The 27,971-nt window shown below is 31.4% G+C and overlaps 1 protein-coding gene across 7 annotated transcripts; it reads right to left on the bottom strand.

The window, feature by feature from the left end:
* LOC127707478 (protein FAM227A-like) lies at positions 1-27,971 on the bottom strand. Of its 7 annotated transcripts, none has more exons than XM_052212013.1 (16): positions 27,819-27,971; positions 26,170-26,340; positions 22,660-22,713; positions 18,993-19,066; positions 17,609-17,644; positions 16,323-16,436; positions 14,242-14,259; positions 10,023-10,085; positions 9,697-9,837; positions 8,785-8,911; positions 6,757-6,861; positions 6,042-6,472; positions 5,238-5,394; positions 4,127-4,205; positions 3,143-3,290; positions 1-997 (listed from the first exon to the last, which is right to left on the bottom strand). In XM_052212013.1, the coding sequence occupies exons 1-16, from the start codon at positions 27,937-27,939 to the stop codon at positions 923-925; spliced, it is 1,914 nt and encodes a 637-aa protein (XP_052067973.1). In that variant the 5' UTR covers positions 27,940-27,971; the 3' UTR covers positions 1-922. The 7 variants fall into 7 exon arrangements, with proteins under 7 accessions (XP_052067973.1, XP_052067974.1, XP_052067980.1 ...); XM_052212020.1 differs by lacking the exon at positions 1-997 and adding an exon at positions 1,103-1,183; XM_052212019.1 differs by lacking the exon at positions 1-997 and adding an exon at positions 1,277-1,369.

Below are 27,971 nucleotides of genomic sequence, written 5' to 3'. Positions count from 1 at the left end.
TAATATAAAATGAACTTTATTGTACAATGTATCACAGCCAGTAAAAGCTAAATATAAATAACAACATAACATAACAAACAATTTTAACAAGCAAAGTCTCGTTCTCTCTCTCTCTCAAATCTGGATTGCTCTGGATATAACATACAGTAACTCACAATATTGCTCGGTTTAATTTCATGAAAAAAATCTTCTAGAATTCAGTGGCTTGCTTTCTCTTTTTTCTCTCATTAAATTTTATACTTGTATTAAAATAACAACAGGATCTTCAAAATGGATATCACATTATAAATGTAATATCACTACAAGATACTTTACATCAAATACCAGATCATCCATCAATAAATATGATACTGATAGCTTGAACTACAGAAACTTTCTTCTCTGGCTTGCAACTAGATAATGATAATAGATGATCTAAGTTTGAAGAACTAACACCGCCACTTTTATTTAACTACTGGTACCTCAATTCATCTCCTGTCAACAGTGTTCACCTTCTTCTAACAAAATTAAATATCATTTTTAAACATGTAACAACATACACATGAATTAATAGTTATATAATACAGATATTTGAAAATAAAAATATCATTAATATTGTAAACAGTTTATTTTTATGTATTTTCTGTAAATTGTGTGCAAAACAAATGCAAAAAAATAATGTAAAGTGTATTTTTAAAAATTAGTCAAACAGGTATATATACACCTATATGTGCATCTGGATTTTCATATTACAATATGAATATGATATTGTCAGTAAAATCAGGGAATGTTTTACAATTTACAAAGTGTAGATTATTAATATACTCCATCATTTCTATTTATTGTGAATATTTATTCATTATACCACAATAATAGACTTCATAACTAGTTTAAATAGATTTTAATCAGCCTTTTGAATAGTTGACTATCTGATTCTTCTGTATTATGCAACCTGAACGGATTTCATTGCTAATTCTAATGCCTCATCAGCACCTGATGTTGTGTTTTCATCATCAGTCTGAAAAACGAAAAAAAATATGTAATGAATCATATATTCTCAACTTAAAGGGGCATTAGCTACGAGATATAGAAAATAATATATTATTTTTTTTTGTTAAATTTACAAAGTGTAGATTATTAATATACTCCATCATTTCTATTTATTGTGAATATTTATTCATTATGTTGTGTTTTCATCATCAGTCTGAAAAACGAAAAAAAAAATGTAATGAATCATATATTCTCAACTTAAAGGGGCATTAGCTACGAGATATAGAAAATAATATATTATTTTTTTTTGTTAAATTTACAAAGTGTAGATTATTAATATACTCCATCATTTCTATTTATTGTGAATATTTATTCATTATGTTGTGTTTTCATCATCAGTCTGAAAAACGAAAAAAAATATGTAATGAATCATATATTCTCAACTTAAAGGGGCATTAGCTACGAGATATAGAAAATAATATATTATTTTTTTTTGTTAAATTTACAAAGTGTAGATTATTAATATACTCCATCATTTCTATTTATTTTGAATATTTATTCATTATGTTGTGTTTTCATCATCAGTCTGAAAAACGAAAAAAAATATGTAATGAATCATATATTCTCAACTTAAAGGGGCATTAGCTACGAGATATAGAAAATAATATATTATTTTTTTTTGTTAAATTTACAAAGTGTAGATTATTAATATACTCCATCATTTCTATTTATTGTGAATATTTATTCATTATGTTGTGTTTTCATCATCAGTCTGAAAAACGAAAAAAAATATGTAATGAATCATATATTCTCAACTTAAAGGGGCATTAGCTACGAGATATAGAAAATAATATATTATTTTTTTTTGTTAAATTTACAAAGTGTAGATTATTAATATACTCCATCATTTCTATTTATTGTGAATATTTATTCATTATGTTGTGTTTTCATCATCAGTCTGAAAAACGAAAAAAAATATGTAATGAATCATATATTCTCAACTTAAAGGGGCATTAGCTACGAGATATAGAAAATAATATATTATTTTTTTTTGTTAAATTTACAAAGTGTAGATTATTAATATACTCCATCATTTCTATTTATTGTGAATATTTATTCATTATGTTGTGTTTTCATCATCAGTCTGAAAAACGAAAAAAAATATGTAATGAATCATATATTCTCAACTTAAAGGGGCATTAGCTACGAGATATAGAAAATAATATATTATTTTTTTTTGTTAAATTTACAAAGTGTTCAATCATTAATGAAAGTGAAATAGTGATACAATAATTTGATTTTAGAAGCCAGTTTGTATCATTTTTTTCAAAATAAGCAAAGAAACATTGCTAATGAATTATTCACTTTTTTCAAGTGAATAATTCCACCTAATTAAATCCATATTCATGTGAACTTCAACTGAACCCCTTAGCTAGAGATGGGTTATGCATGAACTAGGCATGTTCAGCTATTAAAAAGAAAAGAATGTCAGCATTGGAAGTGAAACAATATGACTGTTGGCAGTCATCGGAGGTCACCTCGACGGTTAATTAGATGGCGTCTAGACTAAAATACACACAAAATGCTGATACATATTATCGAGTCCGTGCATCGTAAATTGTTTATTTTAGACTTTTTATAATTTGGATATACCTTTTAGTATGTTATAAATCAAATATGAGAATTTGAGTCAAATCAGTGTAGATCAATTTGACAGCTAATGCCCCTTTAAATTGCTCAAAACATTTATCTTAAAATAAATCTAATATTATTATATATAGTACATAGCCATTTCTTGAGTATGTGCCAGGAAAACCATCAATCTAATGTTGATAAAGGACCAATTCAGAAAAGGAACATCTCTGTGTTGGACGTTTCAATTAGCCCATACATCATTTATAAGGATGCTAATACTGCACAAAGCAATTCATGTAGAAAAAAGTGAAATTTCTAAATTTAGGCATTTAACCAAGTATCCGACACTAACACCAAATTCTCAATAGATAAAAATCCTAATTGCAATCATTTTGTCACAAAGTTAAGGAAAATGATTATATTTTCTTTATTCTTTTTTATTATTATTAGGGAATCTTTGCTAATCCAGCCACTCATGTATCCTCTCTTACAATATACCTTCTCCCTGTAACCTCCCTTTTTTTTTATCTATACTCACATCAAGATCCAATAAAATAAGTTCCACTAGTTTTTTCACTTGTTTTGGATCAGCCAACAGAGCACTTTCCTTTAGTTCATACTCCTTCTTCAAAAGTCTATGTTTCTTCAAAGAAGCTCGATTCTCCTTGGAACTCTTCTCATAAAACCTAAATCACAAATATACATTTTCAATAGCAATGATACAGCACACTGAAGGTAAGATATTTATAAGCGATTTGAGTTTTACACATTCTACACTTTACAGTATAACATTTCTAAAATTAACAGATGCTTTATTTCTATAGTCAAAGTGTTCAATGTTTTATCTCTGCATTCTTGACATGTAACATTGGCAGATTATATCCTTATAGGTCAAATTAAACAAAACATTAAAATATTAACAGAAACTTCCTCTGCATTGTTGTCCTGATTTATTTGCATGCTAAATGCAACTGGACAACCAATAATAAATCACTTTTGTTCTGTGTCTTTTGGAAAAAAATTCTTTATAACTATGTATGCATATTTATCAGTAGATTATTTCACGAAAGCTTTTGTTTATAATCTAATACATTTTTACTGAGTTAATATTAAAGTTGTTGACAACTTCCTATATCTTAAAGCAATACAGACCATATTTTTCAAATTCTATTTTCTTTTTATAATCTACAAAATACCTGAAAACATATATGATTGATTGATTGATTGATTGATTGTTTTTTGTTGTGTAACATCACTTTCAGCACTATTAGCTATTTTATGGTGGTCAGTTTTTATAAGTGGAGGAAGCCTGAGTGCCGGGGAGAGAACCACGACCTTCCACCGGAAAACTGACCATCCAAGTCTATTTAGATTGGAGTCAAACACACCTGCAACTTGCATGGTTCAAATTCAGAACCTCAGTGTTGACATGCTAGTGATACAGTAGTTGACCTACTTAGACTACTCGGCCACTGAGGCCCTGTGAAAATATATAAAGGTTACATCTAAATTAGATACTTACACTTCATACTGTCTCTGCATATTCCTGACATTCTTAAAGGATTCCTTGATAACCTCTCTGTATGTTGGTGTATCTAATGTTAGCACAGTTAAGGAAAAATCACTCAGAGACTACAACACCCTGGTGGGAAAATGTGTTTCAAAACAAAAGGGGGAGGGGTTTATAAATCTGTTATAATGTATGCAAACTAAAAAAAAAAAAAAAACTAAAATCATTTTTAAAATAAGAATTATGTTGACCAAAATATTTAATTGCTTAACTTTATATGGACCAACAGAATGACGAATAGATGAAAAACAAACCAAATAACTCTATAGTAGAAGTATAATAAACAGCTGTGCAAATGAGAGAATGATTGTACGATTGCTATTATTATCATGTTTAAAGTCTCACAAGTCTAGAAAAAATTATTAGAAACTTGACTAAACAAAAAAATAGGAAGTTACCTTTATTGGTTGAGATTTCTTGATAACTTAATAGTGAAATTGTTATCATAGAGTTTTTGCTCCATGTTGAAGGCCTCACTGTGACTTTGAAATGAAGAACAGTGATTTAAGCATTGTTCCTTTTAGACTGTTGTTTTCATGTGTGTGTAGTTATTATGTTTTCATGTGTGTGTAGTTATTGTGTTTTCATGTGTGTGTAGTTATTATGTTTTCATATGTGTGTAGTTATTATGTTTTCATGTGTGTGTAGTTATTGTGAGTCATGTATGTGTAGTTATTGTGAGTCGTGTGTGTGTAGTTATTGTGAGTCATGTGTGTGTAGTTATTGTGAGTCATGTGTGTGTGCAGTTATTGTGAGTCATGTATGTGTAGTTATTGTGTGTCATGTGTGTGTAGTTACTGTGCATCATGTGTGTGTGTAGTTATAAGTCCTGTGCGTGTAGTTATTATGAGTCATGTGTGTGTGTGTAGTTACTATGAGTCAATGTGTGTAGTTATTATGAGTCATGTGTGTGTGTAGTTATTATGAGTCATGTGTGTGCAGTTATTGTGAGTCATGAATTGATACACCTTATTGCTTCATTTCCATGTGAAAACTAACTCAAAACAATTTTCACTAAAAATTAGTTTTCTCTCTTAGCATAAGTCTTTATCAAGAGGATATGGAGGTAGATTTTCCATTTCTGTCCTTGTCACTCGGACATTTTGTCCACTGTCATACTGCAGGTGCTTCATATACATATAATGTGACAGTAAGGGACTCTGGCCATTTATGTTGAAAGAACATCGACTGAATGAAGGACCAACACAGGCTGGATGGGACTGAAAAAGAAGACAAAATATTCATCAAACAGCATGGAACTCTGATCATGATGTTAGAAAGGCTGGATGGGACTGAAAAAGAAGATAGATATTAAAAAACTTTTACCTATTAAGAATGGTTTAAATTTTATTTATTCTTCCAAAGTACTTTATATTTGCTAGATAAAATGAATTGCATTAGCATATATTAAGTGATTGAACCTGAAATCAGGAATCTTATCAATATATTGGTAGATAATAATGCATTAATGTAACTGAGAAAAGATAACAATTGATTTTCTGTTCATGCTGAATGATAAGTTTCTTTAATTGACAGATTAGAATCATTTAATAAAATTGTTATAAACTGGCTGTTTCTGTTTTGGTCCTAGTGTAGATTCTCAATCAGCTGTCTTGGCCATGCAGTGACTCTCCAAGTCTTGGGAACAGTGCAGCTAACCTGGAATCTATATCAAGTCCAATACACAAACAGCCAGTTAATACCACTATAATACATATAGTTAACACTGTCGCCAGATTAACATCCTTCTGTCTCGTTCTTTTATTACTGGTGAGACAAAAATTGGAGTCACAGGAAAAATTTATAGGTTTCTACTATCTACTAAATGTTATCTTCCAAACAAGATAAAAAGGTTTCATGCTCTTACCTCCTGAACCATCCTCTCAGACATCTTGGATGGAACTTTCACAGCAGAATGTGATGTAGATGTTTTTGTATCATGTTTTTCATACATATCTTCTAGAGTTGTCTCCCTTATAGGTGTCAAGGCATCCATCAGTTTCCTGGGATCCACTGGTCGCTGTTTCGGCTGACGCTTTCCAGGAGAGGATTTCATGGAGTCAGAGGAGAAGTCAACAGTTGATCCATCTCTTGATGAGCTTGCAGATCCAGAAGTTTTAATCTTGGATGATGTAGATGCAATTGAGCTTCTCTTTCTGTGGATTCCACGTCTCCTTCTCCCACCAAATCCACTTGCCATGGACACGGATTGGTTGAGGGATGTTGTGGAGGTGTACTGACTAGGTGAATGGCTAGATAATAGATTGTCTAAGAAACTCGAATTGATATTGGAAGATGCTGAAAAAAAGAAAGGATATTTGTTTGCTTTTACTACATTTATCTTATAAAATTATGCAAGATTAAAATCCCAGTTGCTTAAGGACTGTCTTAACAAAATCATTTACAATCCGTAATGAACAGAAAATTAATGCAAAGAAAACTTTGCTCATGGATTTAAACATAAATTGAAGTGATTTATTTTATTTGATATCAATCCTGTTTCTTCATGGGATTGGTCATTTCGTTACTTTCAATGTGTAGTAATTCATCATTATTGAACAGTAGAACACACTTGAACTTACATTTTTTCTTCTGTGAGTTGATCATCTCCTCCCTAATGTTAATATCTGGAGGTTCTAGTTTACTCATGTTCCACTTCATCCACAGTCTAGGAGCTGGTTTTATACCTGTAAAAAGAAGGAGCACATATATAATACAAACTTACTTTTGCTTTTAAAAAAGCAAGTTTGGCTGTAATGTTAATTTCCAAAGCAAATTCTCCCATTGAGACAGATTATTTGGCCTGATCGACTTTTATAAACAACCATCAAATCAGATAATCAAACAAATCTGATGATGTCAGACAATAAAAAAATAAAAAGCTGTGCCATGAGTGCATGATACGCCGTCTTCCTTTTAGCTCATCTTTAAGCTTTAAATGAATTTATATGATCCATTAGAAGTACTTTGAGCACTGCTCAAATAGACCCCCAAAAAATATGACATGCACACAGTGGCACCCACTGACACATAACATAAACAATTTGACACTATTAAGGCTACTTCAAGTTTAACTAAGTTTGTGGCCTCAAGAATGTATAAAATTCTATAACGGTCCAAAGTGTGAAAAATGGACAGTTTTCAAAGATTTTCAAGGAATAAAGTTCCATAACTCAGCAATGTCATATCAGAAATTTATAAAAAAAACCAAAAGGGAGCTTGTTTCGATAGATATAAACAAGTCACCAAAGTTTCATAATAAACTGTTGAAACACAAAGGTATGTCTCGCCTGTTGGCATAAAATTCAGAAAAAGACAATCTGGTGGCCAGTAACATTGCTAATTAATTCAAAGTCCCTGGACCAACTAGTGGGTAGGGCCTAGAAATGGTTGAAAAACTGAGATGTACAAACAGCAATGTAACTTTATAGAAAATATTGTCTATTGTAAGTAGTTCCTATCAAACTAACTTAATCATAAAACTTAACATTTAAAATTGTTAATTGATTGAGAGTCACTGGACCATGACCTAGGAGGCAGGGCCTTAAAATAGTCATCAAACTGATATGTACTGATAGTAATGCAACTTTATAGAAAATAGCATTGATCTATCACAAGTAGTTCATATCAAACTAACTTGAGCAGAAAACTTATCATTGAAATTTGCTAATTAATTGAAAGTCACTGAACCATGGTCTAGGGGGTAGGGTCTCAAAATAGTCATCAAACTGATATGTACTGATAGCAATGCAACCTCACACAAAATATTATTGATCTATCACCAGTGGTTCCTATCAATCTAACTTTAGCAGAAAACTTAACATTTAAAATTTTGTAATTAATTCAAAGTCACTGGAGCATGGCCTAGGGGGCAGGGCCTCAAAATAGTTGACAAACTGATATGTACTGATAGTAATGCAACTTCATACAAAATATCATTGATCTATCACAAGTACTTCCTATCAATCTAACTTAAGTAGAAAACTTAACATTTAAAATTGCTAATTAATTCAAAGTCACTGGACCATGGCCTAGGGGGCAGGGCTTTAAAATTGTCATCAAATCCTTGTGTCTCGCTTTCCACGACTTTTGTCGCAGGTGAGACAAAAACTGCTAAAAGAGATTTAGAGTTATTGTTCCTGAAAACTGGAAAATCCCCCCTTTTTTATGGATACTCCAAAACAAAAATCAGAAATTTTAAAAATCAAAAGGGAACTTATGAGTTATTGTCCAAAGTGTTGACAACGGACGGACCAATGGACAGACAGAATACCATAATATATCCTTTAATCGGGCGTACAAAAACTAATAAGTGTGCTCATGAGAGGTTCACTTTTTGACAGGCATTTATATATTTACAAAGTTTTCAATCATTCTTCTTTCCCTCTCACTTCTGGTTGTGCTTACTTGCATGAAAAAAACTTTCATCTCCTAAATACTATGTCTCAGGGTAAACTTATTTGTTGATCTGTTCCTGAACATATACCTGTACCTTGTTTTCATGCAACCTTTCCTAAACAATCTGTTATCCAGTCATACACTAGTGTGATTATATCTATAACAAACCTGTTGTTCAGTCATACATTAACATGATTTTATCTATAACAAACCTGTTATCCAGTCATAAACTAGTGTGATTACATCTTCTTTAAACTGTTCCCCAAACTGTCTATAGGAGTCTGGGAAAGAGTGGCAGTATCCTGCATATATAGCCTGGGATATTAAACTGGCATAATCCTGTAAAAAGAATCAGATACTTGTCATCAAAACATAGACATTATACACTGGAATAATTCTGTTAAATAAATCATAAACAATATTCAGACATACATAACCAGGCTGTTGGTTTTCCCTTTTGATTTGTTTATCATTTAGTCATTCTATTGCCTTTTATATTATAGCTTAATATATATATACATTACTGGTTTTGCTCATTGTTGAAGGCTCTACAGTGCCCTATACCAGTAATTGTCTACATCCACATCCTTTAGTCTCTGGTGGATAGTGGTCTCATTGGCAATCATACTACATCTCCTTATTTTTATAAAATGGATATCTGATATTAAATTACAATTTCCTGTAAAGAAGTTGTCCATATAAAACCCTTATAACATTATCCCCTGTGGTTAATTCTGACAAAAAGTATAGTATTAAAGGTAGTGTTATATGTATTATACCACACTTACTGAACTAGGGGTATAATGCACGTTTTTTTGTTTGTTCATTCATTAATCTATTCAACAACTCACCATCTGTTTGTTCACTAGTACATCTATACTTTGCATCCAAACCAGATGCTGCATTTCAGTGAAACTTGCATAAAATCTTTAAAAACTTATCCAATTTTACACCTTGTTTTTTTCAACTACATTTCAATTAAAATTTGATACTACTGGAAATGGCAAAAACATAATTATATGCCATATAAACAGATGCAGAACAGCAGTAAAGTGTTAAAATGACACTCAAAAACCTACACTGTCTACAAGATCGAGTTAACTTAAATATAAAATAAATCTTACAGTGAAAAAGACATCTCTGAATCTGGGATGGTTAACAAACATCATCAGTTTGACGAAATTATGTGCACATCTGTTAAACAATCGAACCTGGGAATTCTTACTGGACTGGTATTTGTCTAGGAACAGGTACCAGAACAAATCCTGTAAAAATTGAAATAACCAATACTGTTGATAAATTCATAACATGTCATAAATAAATAAACCAGAATATAATGGAATGAATATATTAACACTGAATTACATAAAATCTTCTACAGTGAGTTTCTGTTACTGAGAGAGAGCAAAATTTAAGAAATAAAAATCGACCCATTGCTAACAGTACTTACCTGGAATACTGCTTGGGATGCTTCACAATAAAACCACTTCTCATAGTATGGTTTGTAAACTGGCTGAAAAAATCAATTATCATTCTCAAGTAAAAGTTAAAAAAGCAATTACCTAATTACGATTCCAAACTTTAGTGTATAGTTTTAAAGAAACCAATACAAACATACTATAGTGAGTGTGTGATAAGTTGAAAATTGCCTTAAACATGTTAAAGCTGACTGCTAAAGTCCTGTAACTCTGTAAAATTACAAGAAAAAATTATAAAAAACAAAATGAATTTTCTTCCATCAATCCTAATATTGTGTTAAAATTTCATGAGATTTGGTTAAAGTAAATTTAAGTAATTATACAAAGTGTTGACTGAAGAAAGGACGGTCAATGGTATATCATAATACAGGCTTTCATAAAAACTGAGCATTGCCTGATCCTAAAGCTTGTCAGGGAAGATTTGATCTGTATATTAATCAAATTGATTGTCAAGTTAATTCAAATAATCTCCTAAATAAGGCCCCTATATAGGATATGTCGTTACTGTTGTAAAAGCTTTAAATTTTCACAAGCTAACAGTAGAAACATTTTAATAGTACCTTTTAAACTACTGCTTTGGAAACCCTTCACTAGTATCAAATTGCACACAGGAGTAGTATATTTCAATTTGTTGTTAAACTCCTCAATAGAGGACATATCTTACAGTTACATTTCTTTTCCAGAAGGAAAGGCTTCATGATATATTTATCATCACAAACATCTGTACGGTATGGAAGTCAGTACAGTCAACATCAATAATAAATACACAAACTATAACTCCCATAATGCATTAAAAACATGAATAATGAAAATACCACTAATTACCACAGTATATGTAATAATCTACGTCAGGTAATAAAACACCTTTAAATCTATAAACAATTCAAGAAAAACTATACATGTATATCTTATGATAAAAATAGAAAAACAATTACATTATATTAAACAAGAGCAGGCACACTAACATGTCTCACCTGCTGAAACTCATACCAATGCTGTTGACACATGCATAGTCAATGAAAAACATATCTTAATTACCCTGATAACTTAACCAATTCTTTGGAGCATGAAAATGTGGTGAGGGTCAAATGTTATATACCAAATCAACATATCATTACCACAAATAACAAACATTGTTGACTCACAGTTCTTTGTAAACCGTGATGTTTACATACCTAATCCAACAAGAGTGCACATGCTGAAACCTCTCGCCTGCTTTACTCACCATTGATTTTATGTTGAAAGTCTTAAAGATAAAGGTTTTAAGTATCACATAAACTTATATTTTTAAAGATCTATGAAAATGAGGTAAAGGTCAGATAAATCCTGTCAGACAGCCACATACAACTTACAAATTTTTTAAACACCAAATATAGTTGACCTATTGCTTATAGTACTTGAAAAACACACCAAAACACAAAGACTACCGTTGACCAATGAACCATGAAAATGAGGTCAAGGTTAGGTGAAACCTGCCAGACTGACATGTACCCATTACAATCATTATACAACCATTCCATACACCACATATAGTTGACCTACTACTCATAGTATTTAAGAAACGGACCAAATCATGTAACTTTAACCTTGATCACTGATCCATGAAATGAAGTCGATGTCAGGTGAACTCTGTCTGGCAGACATGTAGACGTTGCAAAGAACCCATATACCAAATATAGTTATCCTATTACTCATAATAAGTTATCCTAAAATAATTTACTGTAAATTCAGAAATTATTGCGTGCATTTATTATTGCGATTTTTTAAAAAAAGGACAAAAATGCGAGATTAATTAATGCGATATCAGAAAAATCTTCATACAGATATATATATCAGATATCAGATTGCGAGTTCTTATTATTGTGATACTCAACAAGTCGCATTATTCGCATTAAAAAAAACCTCTCAATAATTTCTGAATTTACAGTACTCATAAAAAGTGAGAAATTCACATGACAAAAAAACTACAATTTTTTTTCAAGCAGTCACTGAACCATGAAAATGAGGTCAAGGACAATTGACATCTGACAGTTGGAAACTTCATAACATAAGGTATCTGCATACAAGATATGAAGTATCCAGGTCTTCTACCTTCTGAAATATAATAAAAGCTTTATACAAATAGTTTATGCAGCCACCACTGGATAGAAATACATAAGTCTCGCATACTGTGACTTTCGTGACAGGCGATACAAAAACCTGACAAAGGGACCAAAACAATGTAAAAGTCCTGCGATGTATGTCGGATGGAGCCATTTTAAACTTGCAGTGAGGTGAGAGTTTTTTTACTCCGTGTTGAAGGTCTCACTGTGACTTTGAGATGAAGAACAGCAATAAAAGCGCTGTTCCTTTGCTTTATGTGTGTTTTTCGCTGTGCATGTACTGATTTTGTATCATGGATGGATACCCCATATTCTTTGTTTTTCTAATATATATTCCTTTCAATAAATCCACATACCAAATGCTACCAAGGATAGCTACTGAATATAGATTTAATATCTTCAATAAAATTCATGGTACCAATTTTACTGCACCAGATTTGCATTTTGGCCAGGTATGTCTCTTAAATGCTGCTCAAGGCCAACATATTTGAAATCCAAAACATAACACATATGCTGAAGAGCTGATGAAACTAAAGTGGACCTAAAGTAAAGCCAATTCTGGACAAAAAATAAAGAGCTAGGCATGTGGTAGATACTCATTCTTTACTTTTTAATGATTTCAAAACATTTATTACAGCAAATTTAAATAAAACACTTTGCCCTTTGTCACCGGGGCATTATATTATGTTAGGCCAGGTAACAATAAGATTCTGACAAGGTCCATTTCCTCCATTTATAAATTTTAAATGAAAGTCGAAAAGGGTGAAGGGAATAAGTTATTAAAGTATTTGTGACTGGTTATAAATGTTGCAATAGCTGCCAAGGCAATACCTATGCCTTGCTTCTGATGGCTGTTGATACAGGCAAGTAAAACAATTAGGAACAATTTCTACTGCTGTCGTATTATACAAAATACTCATAGGTTACAATATTCCAAATCACTGTTAATATTATATTAAATATGAAATAAAGGGATATTGCATGCATATAACACAATTATTTAATAATATAAGCCAAACCAAGGTAGTATTGATAAATAATGGAAATGAATATCTGAATATAGTACATATTGTTTTTCTTTTGAACAGCAACTTTTTATATATATCACAAACCAAAATTAAATCCAGAATTTCACTGAAATGAGCCAATGGTTCTATAATCTTGCATACAAGGGTTCAGATCAGTGAAATCTCCAGTGAGCCAATACTTCTCAAAATAAATTATTTGTGTTGTGATGACAACATTGACAATCGGGTAATTGGAGCTAATTTGCTGGAATGGCGATTTATGTTTAAAAAAATGTCAGATTGTACAATTGCTGATGATTTCTGTGGTGTGTTGTATACAGAATAAGAAAAGTTTAATATCCCAGCTTCTGAACACTTCCAGTTTCAAGCTGAAGTTAATTTTGTTATGAAGAGTCAAAAATGGCTTTTAGACAACAAATCATTTCCAATGGAAACATAAATGACATGAAATTATTGCAAAGAATTTCCGTAAATATTTGAGAAAAAGGTATGATCAGAAAGCATCCGAAATTTTAAATAAAAGGAATATAAATTAAGATAATATGAAAGCATTTTCCACAACGTTCATATAATTGACTTGAATAAAGACGTATGTACACTTGTATGCAAATTTGTCCACCATTACTTAAAATCACACAAGTTCCCGTAAAATTTGACATCACAATTTAAAAAAGTTGACGTCATAATTAAAAAGTGATTGTTGCTTGACGTCAGAAGGTTATTCGTAGCAGATCTAAGGTCATTCGGAGACAAAATTCAGCTAAATACCAAAAGTGTAAATACGTTTATTTACCACCACAAGGAGGGAATCAAAATTAGTATCAGGGATAAAATATGTATAATATCAAACCTTTGTTTTAAAGTACTATTTGAAAATGAAAAATGTGAGATTTCCACATAATCACAACAGTTGCATTACACTGCAGATACAAACTATACCCTCCAATATAAATAAAATGTCACTGTTCATCAGAAATAACATAAACTGCCAAAAAAAAATGACCAAATGTTTTCTCCCTTTATAAATGACTATGAGTTATGTCCCTTTATAGATACTATACCTTGTTTGATCCCCTTTTCTGTTCAAGTTAATATAGAAATCATTATAAAATATGACCATTTCATTGAAAAGCAATTAAAGAAAAGCAATTTACAAACATTGAATAATGAACTATTTAATCAGTATTTAAATCTAAAGAGTCTATGTGCATCTTCCATAATTGCCATTCTGCAACATTATAAACTAGAATATAATTCATGACTAAACTTCTCTTTTTTGTTGATCATTTTTTTGTTTACAGATTCTCTCTTCACAACTTCTTAAGTATTAAAGCAATCTTATAAACTGTACATCTGTTGTTTAATTTGCACATAATGACTGTGCATCTGTTAAAATGTAAAAAGTATGTACATCTTAAAAGATGCATATAATCTGTACTTTTGTAATGATATATATGAACTGTGTTTATTCATCTTACAGATATACAGTTTATATACATTTTCACAGATGTACAGTTTAAATGCATCTCAATGGATGTACATTTTATATGCATCTTAATAAATGAACATCAAGATTGCTAAAAAATTGTCATTTAACAACAATAATTAATATATGGAGTTGACTGACAATTTCAGCCATGTGACTTATTTGTAAATCTTTTCCTACTAATCATTTATGCCATTTAAAAAGCTTCTCATATTCATTACAGATTTCAAGATAAACAAAACACAAAATTTTGGTAAAAAACGTTATTTGAGGACAATAACTCCTTCAAGGAGTCAATTGCCAATTCGTCCATGTTGGCCTATTTGTTGAACTTGTCTTACTTTTCATGTTTGTCGTTTAAAGTTTCTCTCTTTTTATTACTGTTTTCAAGATAATAACCAAAAACACAAAAAAATTGGTGAAAAACCTTTATTTAAGGGCAATAACTCCTACTTATTTGTAGATCTTGTTTCTAATAACTATCATATCTAAATTTTATCTCTATCCATTATACTTTTCAAGATAATAATCAAAAACAAAAATAGTAACATATATTATCATTTAAGGGCAATAACTCCTTTTAAGGAAGCGTCTTAACAGTATTGGTGTAAATGGACTGTAGGTAGATATCAACATTCTAAACATTTCTGTTCCGTCAGATCTTCTCTATATACTGTGGATTCATTATTATTCGTGAGTTACCAGTTTTCGCTGATTTCGTGTGTATCTGTGAACCACGAATTTAAATGTTCAACGAAGAAGGAATTCTCTATTGGCTTTAATGCAGACTTTTGCAAAACCATGAAATCAAAAATCAACGAAAATATGATATTCCAAAATCCACGAAAACTGGTACCCACGAAAATTAATGAATCAACAGTATATAAATGAAAGTTAACAGACAACAGTTGACAGATGCCAAGTGATAGTAATAGCACACAAAGGCCTTGTGGGCCTCAGTGAGCAAAAAAAAATGAGTTCAGAACTTCAGATTGATCAATTCTAGCAGATGTCACATCAATTAGGAGGGGTTGGATCCAGGGTTCATGCTGGGAAAGGGGGTAAATGTCAGTAATAATTAAAATATTTCATAGCATAGTGAGGTGAAAAATTGTTTGACAATTTAAGTTTTTTCTACATCACATCCCATTCCAAATCTACCGCTCTCAATTTGCTTTAAAATATAAATACATTTGTAAATGTTCAAACAATTCTTCTGTTCACCATCATGTAGGAATATATGAACTGAATTTTTTTTATATTAAATATTAATATTCACCTGTGATATTCCCTAAAGGTAAAATTTTGTATAGTAGGTGATTTTCGACTCTATAAGAATAGGTTACACATAACAATAAAATAATTATCTGAGTATCGAATCTGAAAAAATGTAGCAGACTTTTCTTTTTCAGGGGGTAACGTGATTTTCTCATATTGAAAAAAGTTTCTAGATTAAACCTGTGATCCAGGTTTATCTGTTCAGAATTTTGTGTAGGGTTTCATGTTTCTATTTTGTTATGAAATGTAGGATTCCCTACACCTGATAAAATTCAAAAAGATATTTTTCAATTCCTATTTTTTGTCAGGGATTCTTTTTCTTTCACTTAATCTTAAATTTTCAATATATGAAAATATATAGTAAGCTATTCTATTTACCTTTTTGTACAGTTCCATTTGAGCCTCTGTTGCCTTTTTCAACATTTCTATGGCTGGTATATCATCAGGCAAGGGAGTTAACTCAATACCATCATATCCAGGATACTGGAAAAGCTGTAGACAATGCAGAGTATTGTGATTATTATAGTTGTAAGAACAATATAATATGTAAATTATTAACCCAATCAAAATAGTCAGTATATATTTCATAATAAATTATAATAAAGTTTTTGTAGTCTTCATAAAAAATAGATAGCTGATCATGTTTAGCAACAATCTGGTTACATAAATCAAAGCTGACAAGGTCATTTCATGGTATGCTTGACCTAATGACTTTATTTAAAGAAGACCCAAGATACTAAGTTATTATAATAGTTATAAATGTTTGAGTATCTATGAAAAGTTAAACGTTCTTTTGTCATATTATGAAATCCTGAATTGACTCTTAAAAATTGTATGAAATGACTTATGCACAGAAAAATATGCCATGTTTGAATTTCCAGTCACAAACCTGAAAATGAGTTGGGTTGAGAAGTAAATTAAAAAAAAAATTATCTTAAAGCCTAAGACACAATGGTTTTGACTGAGACATAAACAAGAGGCTCTCAAGAGCCTGAATCGCTCACCTGTATTTCAGAGGATAAGATTTTTAAATGTTAGCATACTTGATGAACAAATTGTGTAAAATTGTCTATAAAGGGCAATAACTCCTTAAGGGGTCAATTGACAATTTTGGTCATATTAACTTTTTTGTAGATCTTATTTTGCTGAACACTATTGCTGCTTACAGTTTATATACATCTATAATAATATTCAAAATATTAACAAAAAACTGCAAAATTTTGTTAAAACTACCAATTCGGTGGCAGCAACCCAACAATGGGTTGTTCGATTCGTCTGAAAATTTCAGAGCTGATAGATCTTGACCAATTGAACAATTTCACCCCACGTCAGATTTGCTCTAAAAGATTTAGTTTTTGAGATATAAGCCAAAAACTGCATTTGACCCCTATGTTCTATTTTTAGCCATGGCGGCCATGTTTGTCGATGGATCAAAACTTCGAATATAATTTATAAACAAGATACCCTAAGGAACATTTAGCTAAAGTTTGAAGGTATTTGGCCCAGTAGTTTCAGAGGAGAAGATTTTTGAAATAGTTTACGACGACAGACGACGACGACAGGCGACGCCGGACGCCAAGTGATGGCATAAGCTCACATGGGGCCCTTTAGGCCCCGGTGAGCTAAAAAGAAAGTAAAAATTTTCCATATCAAATATACTGTACCTCTACAAATTTAGGCTTTCCTGTGTCTTTCTTTATCTGAAAAAAAAAGAAAAAAGTTAGACCTGGTTACAGCTATTTTAAAAACGATTGGAATATTATTTTAAAATCATTATTTCATAACAAGATTTTTATTAAGATAGGAAATAGAGGAAGGGATACAAAGGAAAACTTTCAGATAAAATACAGAAATAACTAACATATCAAAGTTACTGCCTTTCTTGTTTAGAATAAGGATATGTGGATGCCAATGAGACAACTTTTCACTAAAGTTCAAATATGCTCTTCATTGTCTATTAATGGAAAAGCAGAAATATTTAGATTTATCTTAACAAGCCATATGTGTATCCTAAGCTTGTTCAAATTCCATTACCATACAAATTTTCCACAAAGCTGTATCTAAAGTCAATGAGAAATGCATGCTTCACGTTCAATAGAACCTGCATGCAACCAAGTTACACTACTAATACTAGCAGTCAAGCTGGATGGTCAAAACCATATTTGTTTTTCATAACATATAATGTAAGTCAGTAGCTATATAAATATATTTCAATTGTCCAAAAACATCAGGAGTTTGTCATCAGATATTATTCTACAACTGTTTATCAGACAGATTGCCATACCTGGTGGTGGTTGTTTCATTTGAATTTATCCAAAATTTCATATTCATATCTATTTATTTTTTTAACTTAAGATATACAGTATGAGAACTTACAGTACTAATTTTACTTTTAGACATGCTGACTTAGGCTATATATTCTGAGAACTTACAGTACTAATTTTACTTTGAGACATGCTGACTTAGGCTATATATTCTGAGAACTTACAGTACTAATTTTACTTTGAGACATGCTGACTTAGGCTATATATTCTGAGAACTTACAGTACTAATTTTACTTTGAGACATGCTGACTTAGGCTATATATTCTGAGAACTTACAGTACTAATTTTACTTTGAGACATGCTGACTTAGGCTATATATTCTGAGAACTTACAGTACTAATTTTACTTTTAGACATGCTGACTTAGGCTATATATTCTGAGAACTTACAGTACTAATTTTACTTTGAGACATGCTGACTTTGGCTATATATTCTGAGAACTTACAGTACTAATTTTACTTTGAGACATGCTGACTTAGGCTATATATTCTGAGAACTTACAGTACTAATTTTACTTTGAGACATGCTGACTTTGGCTATATATTCTGAGAACTTACAGTACTAATTTTACTTTGAGACATGCTGACTTTGGCTATATATTCTGAGAACTTACAGTACTAATTTTACTTTGAGACATGCTGACTTTGGCTATATATTCTGAGAACTTACAGTACTAATTTTACTTTCAGACATGCTGACTTTGGCTATATATTCTGAGAACTTACAGTACTCATTTTACTTTGAGACATGCTGACTTTGGCTATATTCTTTACTCTATCACTTCTTCCTGGCAGGAATGCTAAGCAAAACAAATAACAGAAAAATATGTTAAAGCATACAAAATATTAATCTGCTAGCAGGTGCTAGGGGTCGTCTTAAACTTGCAGTGAGGTGAGAGTTTTTTTTTTTTTGCTCCATGTTGAAGGCCTTGCTGTGACTTTGAGATGAATAACAGCAATAAAAGCGCTGTTCCTTTGCTTATTGTGTGTTTTTTTGTTTTGCATGTACTGATTTTGTGTCATGGATGGATACCCCATATCCTTTGATTTTTTCTATTACACAAGTTTAAGTGTAAAATCATTTACACCAAGGGTTGATTGACAAATCAAAAGCCAATCCTGTCAGACAATGAATTTAATTTCTCATTTAAAATATTAATACCAGGGAACAATTTCATACTTTTACAATTTCCGTCGTCATCTGATGTCTTTTCTGTTTATACAGTCTTTCTTATAATAGAATTAGTGTATTGTGTTGTCCATTTGTAATAGCTGTAAGTGTACTACACTGAAGCTATGTTCCTGTAAAACATCTCTTTAAAATGGTGCTAATTTGATGGCTTTGATTATTCAATTATCATCATACAATTTGACTACAGACATTGGTAGTCTATGTGAAGCTGGTTCCTGTAAAACATCTCTTTAAAATGGTGCTAATTTGATAGCTTTGATTATTTAGTTATCACCTTACATTCTGAATAAAGACATTGGTAGAAATCTACATGTAATTGTAAAGATCAGTTCAGACAATAAAAACTACTTCAGGGATCAAGACTTTTCTGGTCAATTTTTCATTGAAACCTCTTCTTTTAATCTTTTTATTTCAGCAAAGTTTGGTTGCTTGTCACATTGACATATACAACTATATCCCACATCTACTTGTGTTCATACACTGACATATACCACTATATCCCACATCTACTTGTATTCATACATTGACATATACCACTCTATCCAACATCTACTTTTATTCATACATTGACATATACCACTATATCCCACATCTACTTTTATTCATACATTGACATGTACCACTATATCCCACATCTACTTGTATTCATACATTGACATATACCACTATATCCCACATCTACTTTTATTCATACATTGAGATATACCACTAAATCCCACATCTACTTTTATTCATACATTGACATATACCGCTATATCCCACATCTACTTTTATTCATACATTGACATATACATGTACCACTATATCCCACATCTACTTGTATTCATACATTGACATATACCACTATATCCCACATCTACTTTTATTCATACATTGACATATACCACTAAATCCCACATCTACTTTTATTCATACATTGACATATACCACTATATCCCACATCTGCTTTTATTCATACATTGACATATACATGTACCACTATATCCCACATCTACTTGTATTCATACATTGACATATACCACTATATCCCACATCTACTTGTATTCATACATTGACATATACCACTATATCCCACATCTACTTGTATTCATACATTGACATATACCACTATATCCCACATCTACTTGTATTCATACATTGACATATACCACTATATCCCACATCTACTTTTATTCATACATTGACATATACCACTATATCCCACATCTACTTTTATTCATACATTGACATATACCACTATATCCAACATCTACTTTTATTCATACATTGACATATACATGTACCACTATATCCCACATCTACTTGTATTCATACATTGACATATACCACTATATCCCACATCTACTTGTATTCATACATTGACATATACCACTATATCCCACATCTACTTTTATTCATACATTGACATATACCACTACATCCCACATCTACTTTTATTCATACATTGACATAAACATGTACCACTTTATCCCACATCTACTTGTATTCATACATTGACATATACCACTATATCCCACATCTACTTTTATTCATACATTGACCTATACCACTAAATCCCAGATCTACTTTTATTCATACATTGACATATACCACTATATCTCACATCTACTTTTATTCATATCTTATATCTCTTATAAAACCAGCTATATTATTGTCTTTACATTTTACAAAGCTGTTTATATTGTAGTGATCTGAATTCTAACTAGACTCTTTTTCTTCCAAGAGGAAGTCTTATATATATACAACAATACTATCAATTAGTACATGTAAGTCAGAATTTGCATTTACCTTAGATTATGACTGGTTCTCTAACAAACAGAAGGATTTTAGGTTCATCTGGACCTTATGGCTGTGTTTACACCTCAAAATTTACTCTGAGTACAGACAAACCTGTGTATCTGGAATAGTTTTTATGTTTAGCATACCCTACATATATAAAATTCAAATGCATTTTATGTTTTAGAAAATTAAAAACGTAACTGGATTTTGCTGTGCAATTTTTTCAATCCCTGCAGAAGATGATGAAATTAACAAACACTTGAGTTTCACTTGATATGGTCTACTCAGTGACACAGTTTAAATGACCTATTGTTGTCAGATATCTATTGTCCATGTCAATCAATACAGTTCACTTATTACCTATGGGGAAGTTCTCTCTTTCCAAACTGTGTTTATCTTGGTACCTTCTGTTGGAACCAAAAATAGTGCACAGCAAAATCCCGTTAAGTTTTTAATTTTCTAAACAAAAAATGCATTTAAATTTTATTTATCTAGGGCATGCTATGCCTTAAAACTATCCCAGATGCACAGATTTGTCTGTACTCGAGTAAAATTTGAGGTGTAAACACAGCCATTTTAGCCATAAGGTCCACATGAACCATAATCCATATATACAATAGAAGAGCCAACATGTAGTTTTAAGATAATATAAGAAGATGTGGTATGATTGCATAATGAGACAACTCTCCACAAGAGACCAAATGACACAGAAATTAACAACTATAGGTCACCGTACGGCCTTCAACAATGAGCCCATACTGCATAGTCAGCTATAAAAGTCCCGAAATGACAAATGTAAAACAATTCAAACGAGAAAACTAACGGCCTGATTTATGTACAAAATAATGAATGAAAAACAAATATGATATACAGCAACAAACGACAACCACTGAATTAAAGGCTCCTGACAGACTCCTGGGACAGGCACATACAGAATGTGGCGGGGTTAAACATGTTAGCGGGCGTCCAACACTCCCCCTTACCTGGGACAGTGGTGTAACAGTACAACATATGAAATTAACAAACTATAAAAATCAGTTGAAAAGGGCTTAACTCAGATAGATACAAAGCACAAAAACACAGAGTGGACGTGGCAGGGTACTTATACATCCCCACAACAAAAAGACACTAAGAACAGATCTGAGAGTACTCACAGTTACTTACAGCTAGTTCAAAGCCAATAACAACTAACATGTTGACTAACAAAAAAAATCATGCATCTAAGACTAAAATATCAATCAGTACACATCCAACATCCAATGGATTTAGTGTAAAGACGTCATAAACAGTCAGAGAAAAACATGACCTTGTGCAATGCCAAGATACAGGTATCGACAGATTGTAGAGCCATGAATATGCATATGTATATAAAAAGACCCTGTTTGTTTTCCCCGACAGTTATTATTTTACAATCATACTCACTTTGTTTCATCGTAAAATATCCAGCAAATTTGTTAATTTCCTTTGCTTCTTTTTCTGAAATGATACATTCAGGCGTTATGGATTTAAAAAAACTGCATAACTTATACCTAAATGAGATAAGTATAGACTTGCATAGAACAATTTCATCTCAGTATTATAAAGATTGATTGATCTTGTGTGTTAAACACACTTTTTGCAATTTTGTGGTGGCCACTTTTTATTGGTGGAGGAAAATGATGTGCCTGCAGAGAACCACCAACCTTCAGCAGGAAAACTGGGAATCCTAGTTAATTAAGATCTGAGAAGCATGCATCTGCCAAATGCAGTGTTGGAACTCACAAACTCAGTGTTGACAGGCAAGCGATACAGTAGATTAAGTACTTAGACCACTTGGCCACTGAGGCCCCTCAGTTATATAAAGTAGGTGATAGAGGGTCAAAGCCTATATTGATATATTTAATTTCAATTATGTTGAGATTTTTTTTACACATCTCCTGAAATTTCATATAATCCTATTTACCCTTTTTTCTGTTTGTTGCAGAATTTTAGCTATTCGAAATGGAACAGTGCAGCCAAGAGTGTTGACTCAAATTTTTATGGTAAAATTTTATGACTCATATCTGTTCTATGATCTTGATAACCCGGTCATACTTTATCTTATCTGGTAAATAAAGTATTAATAAATAAATTAAATTAAAAAAAACAAGTGAATCTGTGAGCTACTGCTCACTAATGATACCCCTGCCCTGCTACAAGTATAAGATAAACAGGAAGTTGTTGAGTGATGAATCGGAAAATGCATCACATGGTATAGCTGACTCACATAAACCTTGAAACCAAATTTCAGAAATCCTTGTAATGTAGTTCCTGAGAAAGATGCTACGAAAAATATATTCATGGGACGGACGGACGGACTGATGGATGGACTGACGGATGGATGGACTGACAGATGGACGGACAGACAGAGGTAAAACAGTATACCCACCACTATTTTAAAGCGGTGGTATAAAAAGCATCTGATTAATGATCAGAAATATGATTTTATAAATAATAGACCAACAATAAGTAACAAATTACTTTCGATAACATGAAATACTTATACAATATAAATATTCTATTTATTTAATGATATGGATCTGTTAAACTATCACACAACACAATAGTTGAATAATAATCAAAAACGCAATTCTAAGAATTACCAAGGTAGAAATTCAAAACAATGTTATCACAATTTTTTTAAATCAACCCTAAAGACCTGTAGATCAAAACCGATACAATATGGGTACACAATTATATATAGCTTGAAATACAAAAAATATATAAAAAGAACTAAGTATTTACTGTGTGAGAACCAAGTATATGTAAGAGAATGATAATCCCTTTCTTCATGATTAAGTACGAGCGTTAGCGAGTACTTATCATGAAGTAAGGGATTATCATTCTCTTACAAACTTAGAATATTGTAAAGTCTTCAAGGCTCAAATGATCTACTCAAGAATTAGTTTCATTGTCAGTGCAATGTTTATATTTGATGCATGACTTTCCTTTTCTGCATGTCATTTATGGATTAGTTTTAGTGATGTAAGCACTTTCATATCATTTGGGAAATATTTTTAAAAAAAAAGCGTTATAGATATTAGGTGACACAACAGTAGAAAGAAAAGGTAGGAATTGTATATGTTTCCTGATTGTGAGTATGAATGTAAAAGACATGTAATATTTTAGTGAGGAATTATCCTTTTTTTATTTACAATTTAAATCAATTAATACATTTGAGTTACAACTAAATTTTAATTCACAGCCAATATTTTGGTCCGGCTTTTTACATCAAATAATATTTCAGTATTTCAGGGAAATGTTCAAAAATAATGCCTTTAAAAGTTTTTAATATGTTCAAAATTAAATTCCTGTTTTTTTGGGTTTTTTTATCAGAATATTGGAAATAACTATTCTTCCCAACCACTGATCAAGTAATCAAAGTTTTGGAAAGCTAAAGATTTAGGTTATTTTTTTTATCTGAAAGATTTTTCTTTCTTTTTTTGCTTGGCTTTGTTTAATTTTCTTAGTAATTTAGAGTTATTAATATTTTCATAATAACATTCATGGTACCAATTTTACTGCACCAGTAAACTTCTACTATTTTGAGATATTTGTTTGTTTCACAATTCAACTTTTAGTCAGTTTCAATCACTGTGTGATAAATCCTTCCAATCTGATAAATGTGCTTCGGGGCAGTTGTAACTCATCTATAGACACTCTTTGTTTTGAACTGTAAATAGACCCAAATAATAGAATAATCCCTTACTAAGAACATGATTTACATTTATTCTTCACAATTAAGAGCCATCCAATCCTACAATTGGTCGAGAGCACTTTGTTATATTCTAAGCTTGATATGAAGATTGCATGTAGCCTTGTAGGTAAATGTAGGTGAGTAGATTAATTCGATACTCCAATTAGAATAGTGAACAAAACTTAGGATAAGGAAAATGAGCTTGCAAAAGAACAAATTAAATTTGTTGTATGCTGAAACAATAATTAATCAGAGATGAAGAATAAATCTTGCAAAAAAGGAAAATGTTTGGTAATTAATCATTTTTACTGGAACAAAAATATCCATTTGTTACATACATATGGTCAGTCACAAAGATTCTATTTTGGTTAGAAATGGACCATATGATGAAGACATAATCTTTCAATCAGTTCAATTGAGGTCTGGAGCTGGCATGTCAGTAACTGCTAGTAGTCTGTTGTTATTTATGTATTATTGTCATTTTGTTTATTTCCTTTGTTTCCTATTCTGACATCGGACTCGGACTTCTCTTAAACTGAGTTTTACTGTGCGTACTGTTGTACGTTTGTTTTTTCTACATTGGCTAGAGGTATAGGGGGAGAGTTGAGATCTCAAAAAACATGTTTAACCCCGCCGCATTTTTGCGCCTGTCCCAAGTCAGGAGCCTCTGGCCTTTGTTAGTCTTGTATCATTTTTAATTTTAGTTTCTTGTGTATAATTTGGAGTTTAGTATGACGTCCATTATCACTGAACTAGTATACATATTTGTTTAGGGGCCAGCTGAAGGACGCCTCCGGGTGCGGGAGTTTCTCGCTGCATTGAAGACCCATTAGTGGCCTTCGGCTGTTGTCTCTATGGTCGGGTTGTTGTCTCTTTGACACATTCCCCATTTCCATTCTCAATTTTACCATTATATTTTGTCTGAAGGGTGTTGACTTCAATTCTTTATGTCAACGTTTATGACTCATTATGTAATACTGCTCTAACAATTTATAGGCAAGCCACCAAATTAACAAGAAACAAGTTAAAAGCATGAACACAAAGAATCCTTCTCTGGAGTTTAATTCAATATCATCAGATTCATTACCCCTCGGCAACCAATTAATAGATGTTTCTGATGATTGGTGCTCCACTAATCAGTTCCTTTAGCACTGTTGCCTGAAGATGTGAATGTACGGTACCTATACTAAACAGATAATGTATAATAACAGCCGTACCTTTTGTCTGGTATCTATCAATTCCTTTTCCACTGATAACTGAAGCTGTGTCAGATATATCTTCATGTTCAGACGCTCTACTTTCTGCAACAAGCTGAGTATATTTCTGAAATCTTCTTTCCAATTTACTGATTCTTTTATTCACCAGGTCAATTGAGCCAATGAAAAATGCTATAGCAGTTAAGGAAAGCAGTCATTTTCAAAATTTCACATGAACAATATAAATGTACAAATTAATATATTTGGAAGAGCTAGCTTATCAATCAGATGTTGCATTCATTTAGTTTCATAATCTTATAAGAGATAAATCATCCCAATCCTTATCACGTTTACTCTTTTAGTTTCCATATTTACATTGACAAGGTTAAACACTTTTTAACTCTCTCATTTTTGAGGACTGTGATGAAACCTGAAAGAGACAATTAGAAAAGGTTGGCAATATACAGGTTGACAATATATTGTTTACAAAATCTTTAAGAAATATTAGAAAAGGTTGGCAGTATATTGTTTACAGAATCTATTAGAAATGTTTGAAAAGATTTCAATATATTGTTTACAGAATCTATTAGAAAAGGTTGGCAATATATAGTTTACAGAATCTATTAGAAAAGGTTGGCAATATATTGTTTACAGAATTTATTAGAAAAGGTTGGCAATATTATTGTTTACAGAATCTATTAGAAAAGGTTGGAAATATATTGTTTACAGAATCTATTAGAAAAGGTTGGAAATGCATTGTTTACAGAATCTATTAGAAATGTCAGAAAAGGTTGGCAATATATTGTTTACAGAATCAAATAGAAAAGGTTGGCAATATATTGTTTACAGAATCAAATAGAAAAGGTTGGCAATATATTGTTAACAAATCTATTAGAAAAGTTTGGCAATATATTGTTTACAGAATCTATTAGAAAAGGTTGGCAATATATTGTTTACAGAATCAAATAGAAAGGTTGGCAATATATTGTTTACAGAATCTATTAGAAAAGGTTGGCAATATATTGTTTACAGAATCTATTAGAAAAGGTTGGCATGTCAATGTATATTTGTTCCGCCTAACAGAAGTTCCACTGGAAACTTTCTTATAAACAATGTCATAATATCTGTTCCTGTTGGAACAAACATTATATACCATTTATTCCGTTAGGAACATTTACTGTAATATATGTTCCAGTGGAAATAATATTACAGAATATTGTTTCCATTTGGAACTTATATTATGAAGGAACTTCTATTCCGTGACAGGCAATGCATTGTTTAAAGAATCTATTAGAAATGCCAGAAAAGGTTGGCAATACATGTATATTGTTTATAGAATCTATTAGAAAAGGTTGACAATATATTTTTTACAGAATCTATTAGAAAAGGTTGGCAATATATTGTTTACAGAATCTATTAGAAAATTTTTGAGATAAAAACAACAATACTGGAATAAAATTTTATTCCAGTATTGTTGACAATACTGGTACCAGTACTGTGATCGCCAAATTTAGGTGATCCAAAAATCGCTTCAGACTTGGAATCCCAAATGTGAAAAGAATATTGGTTTACAATGTGGCAAACTATATGAGTTCAATTCAAAGAGATTTTATGTTTTCTTATCAGTTCAAAGTGATTTTATGTACTTGATTTTTATCATTCAAGGATACGAGATTTTGCTCTTTGGATTGATTCGATTTGCTTCCTCTTTTTTGCTAAAACTTCAGGTTTTGAATCTAAATTTCCTTCACAAATGTCTATAGGAGAGCCAACTCGATTTAATCGCTCCATTTGTTTGTGAAATGTCAAAGTCAATCATTTTT

Source organism: Mytilus californianus, unplaced genomic scaffold (genome assembly GCF_021869535.1).
Source record: "Mytilus californianus isolate M0D057914Y unplaced genomic scaffold, xbMytCali1.0.p SCAF_7, whole genome shotgun sequence".
Lineage (NCBI taxonomy): Eukaryota > Metazoa > Mollusca > Bivalvia > Mytilida > Mytilidae > Mytilus > Mytilus californianus.
This window is presented reverse-complemented; position numbering and strand designations above follow the sequence as displayed.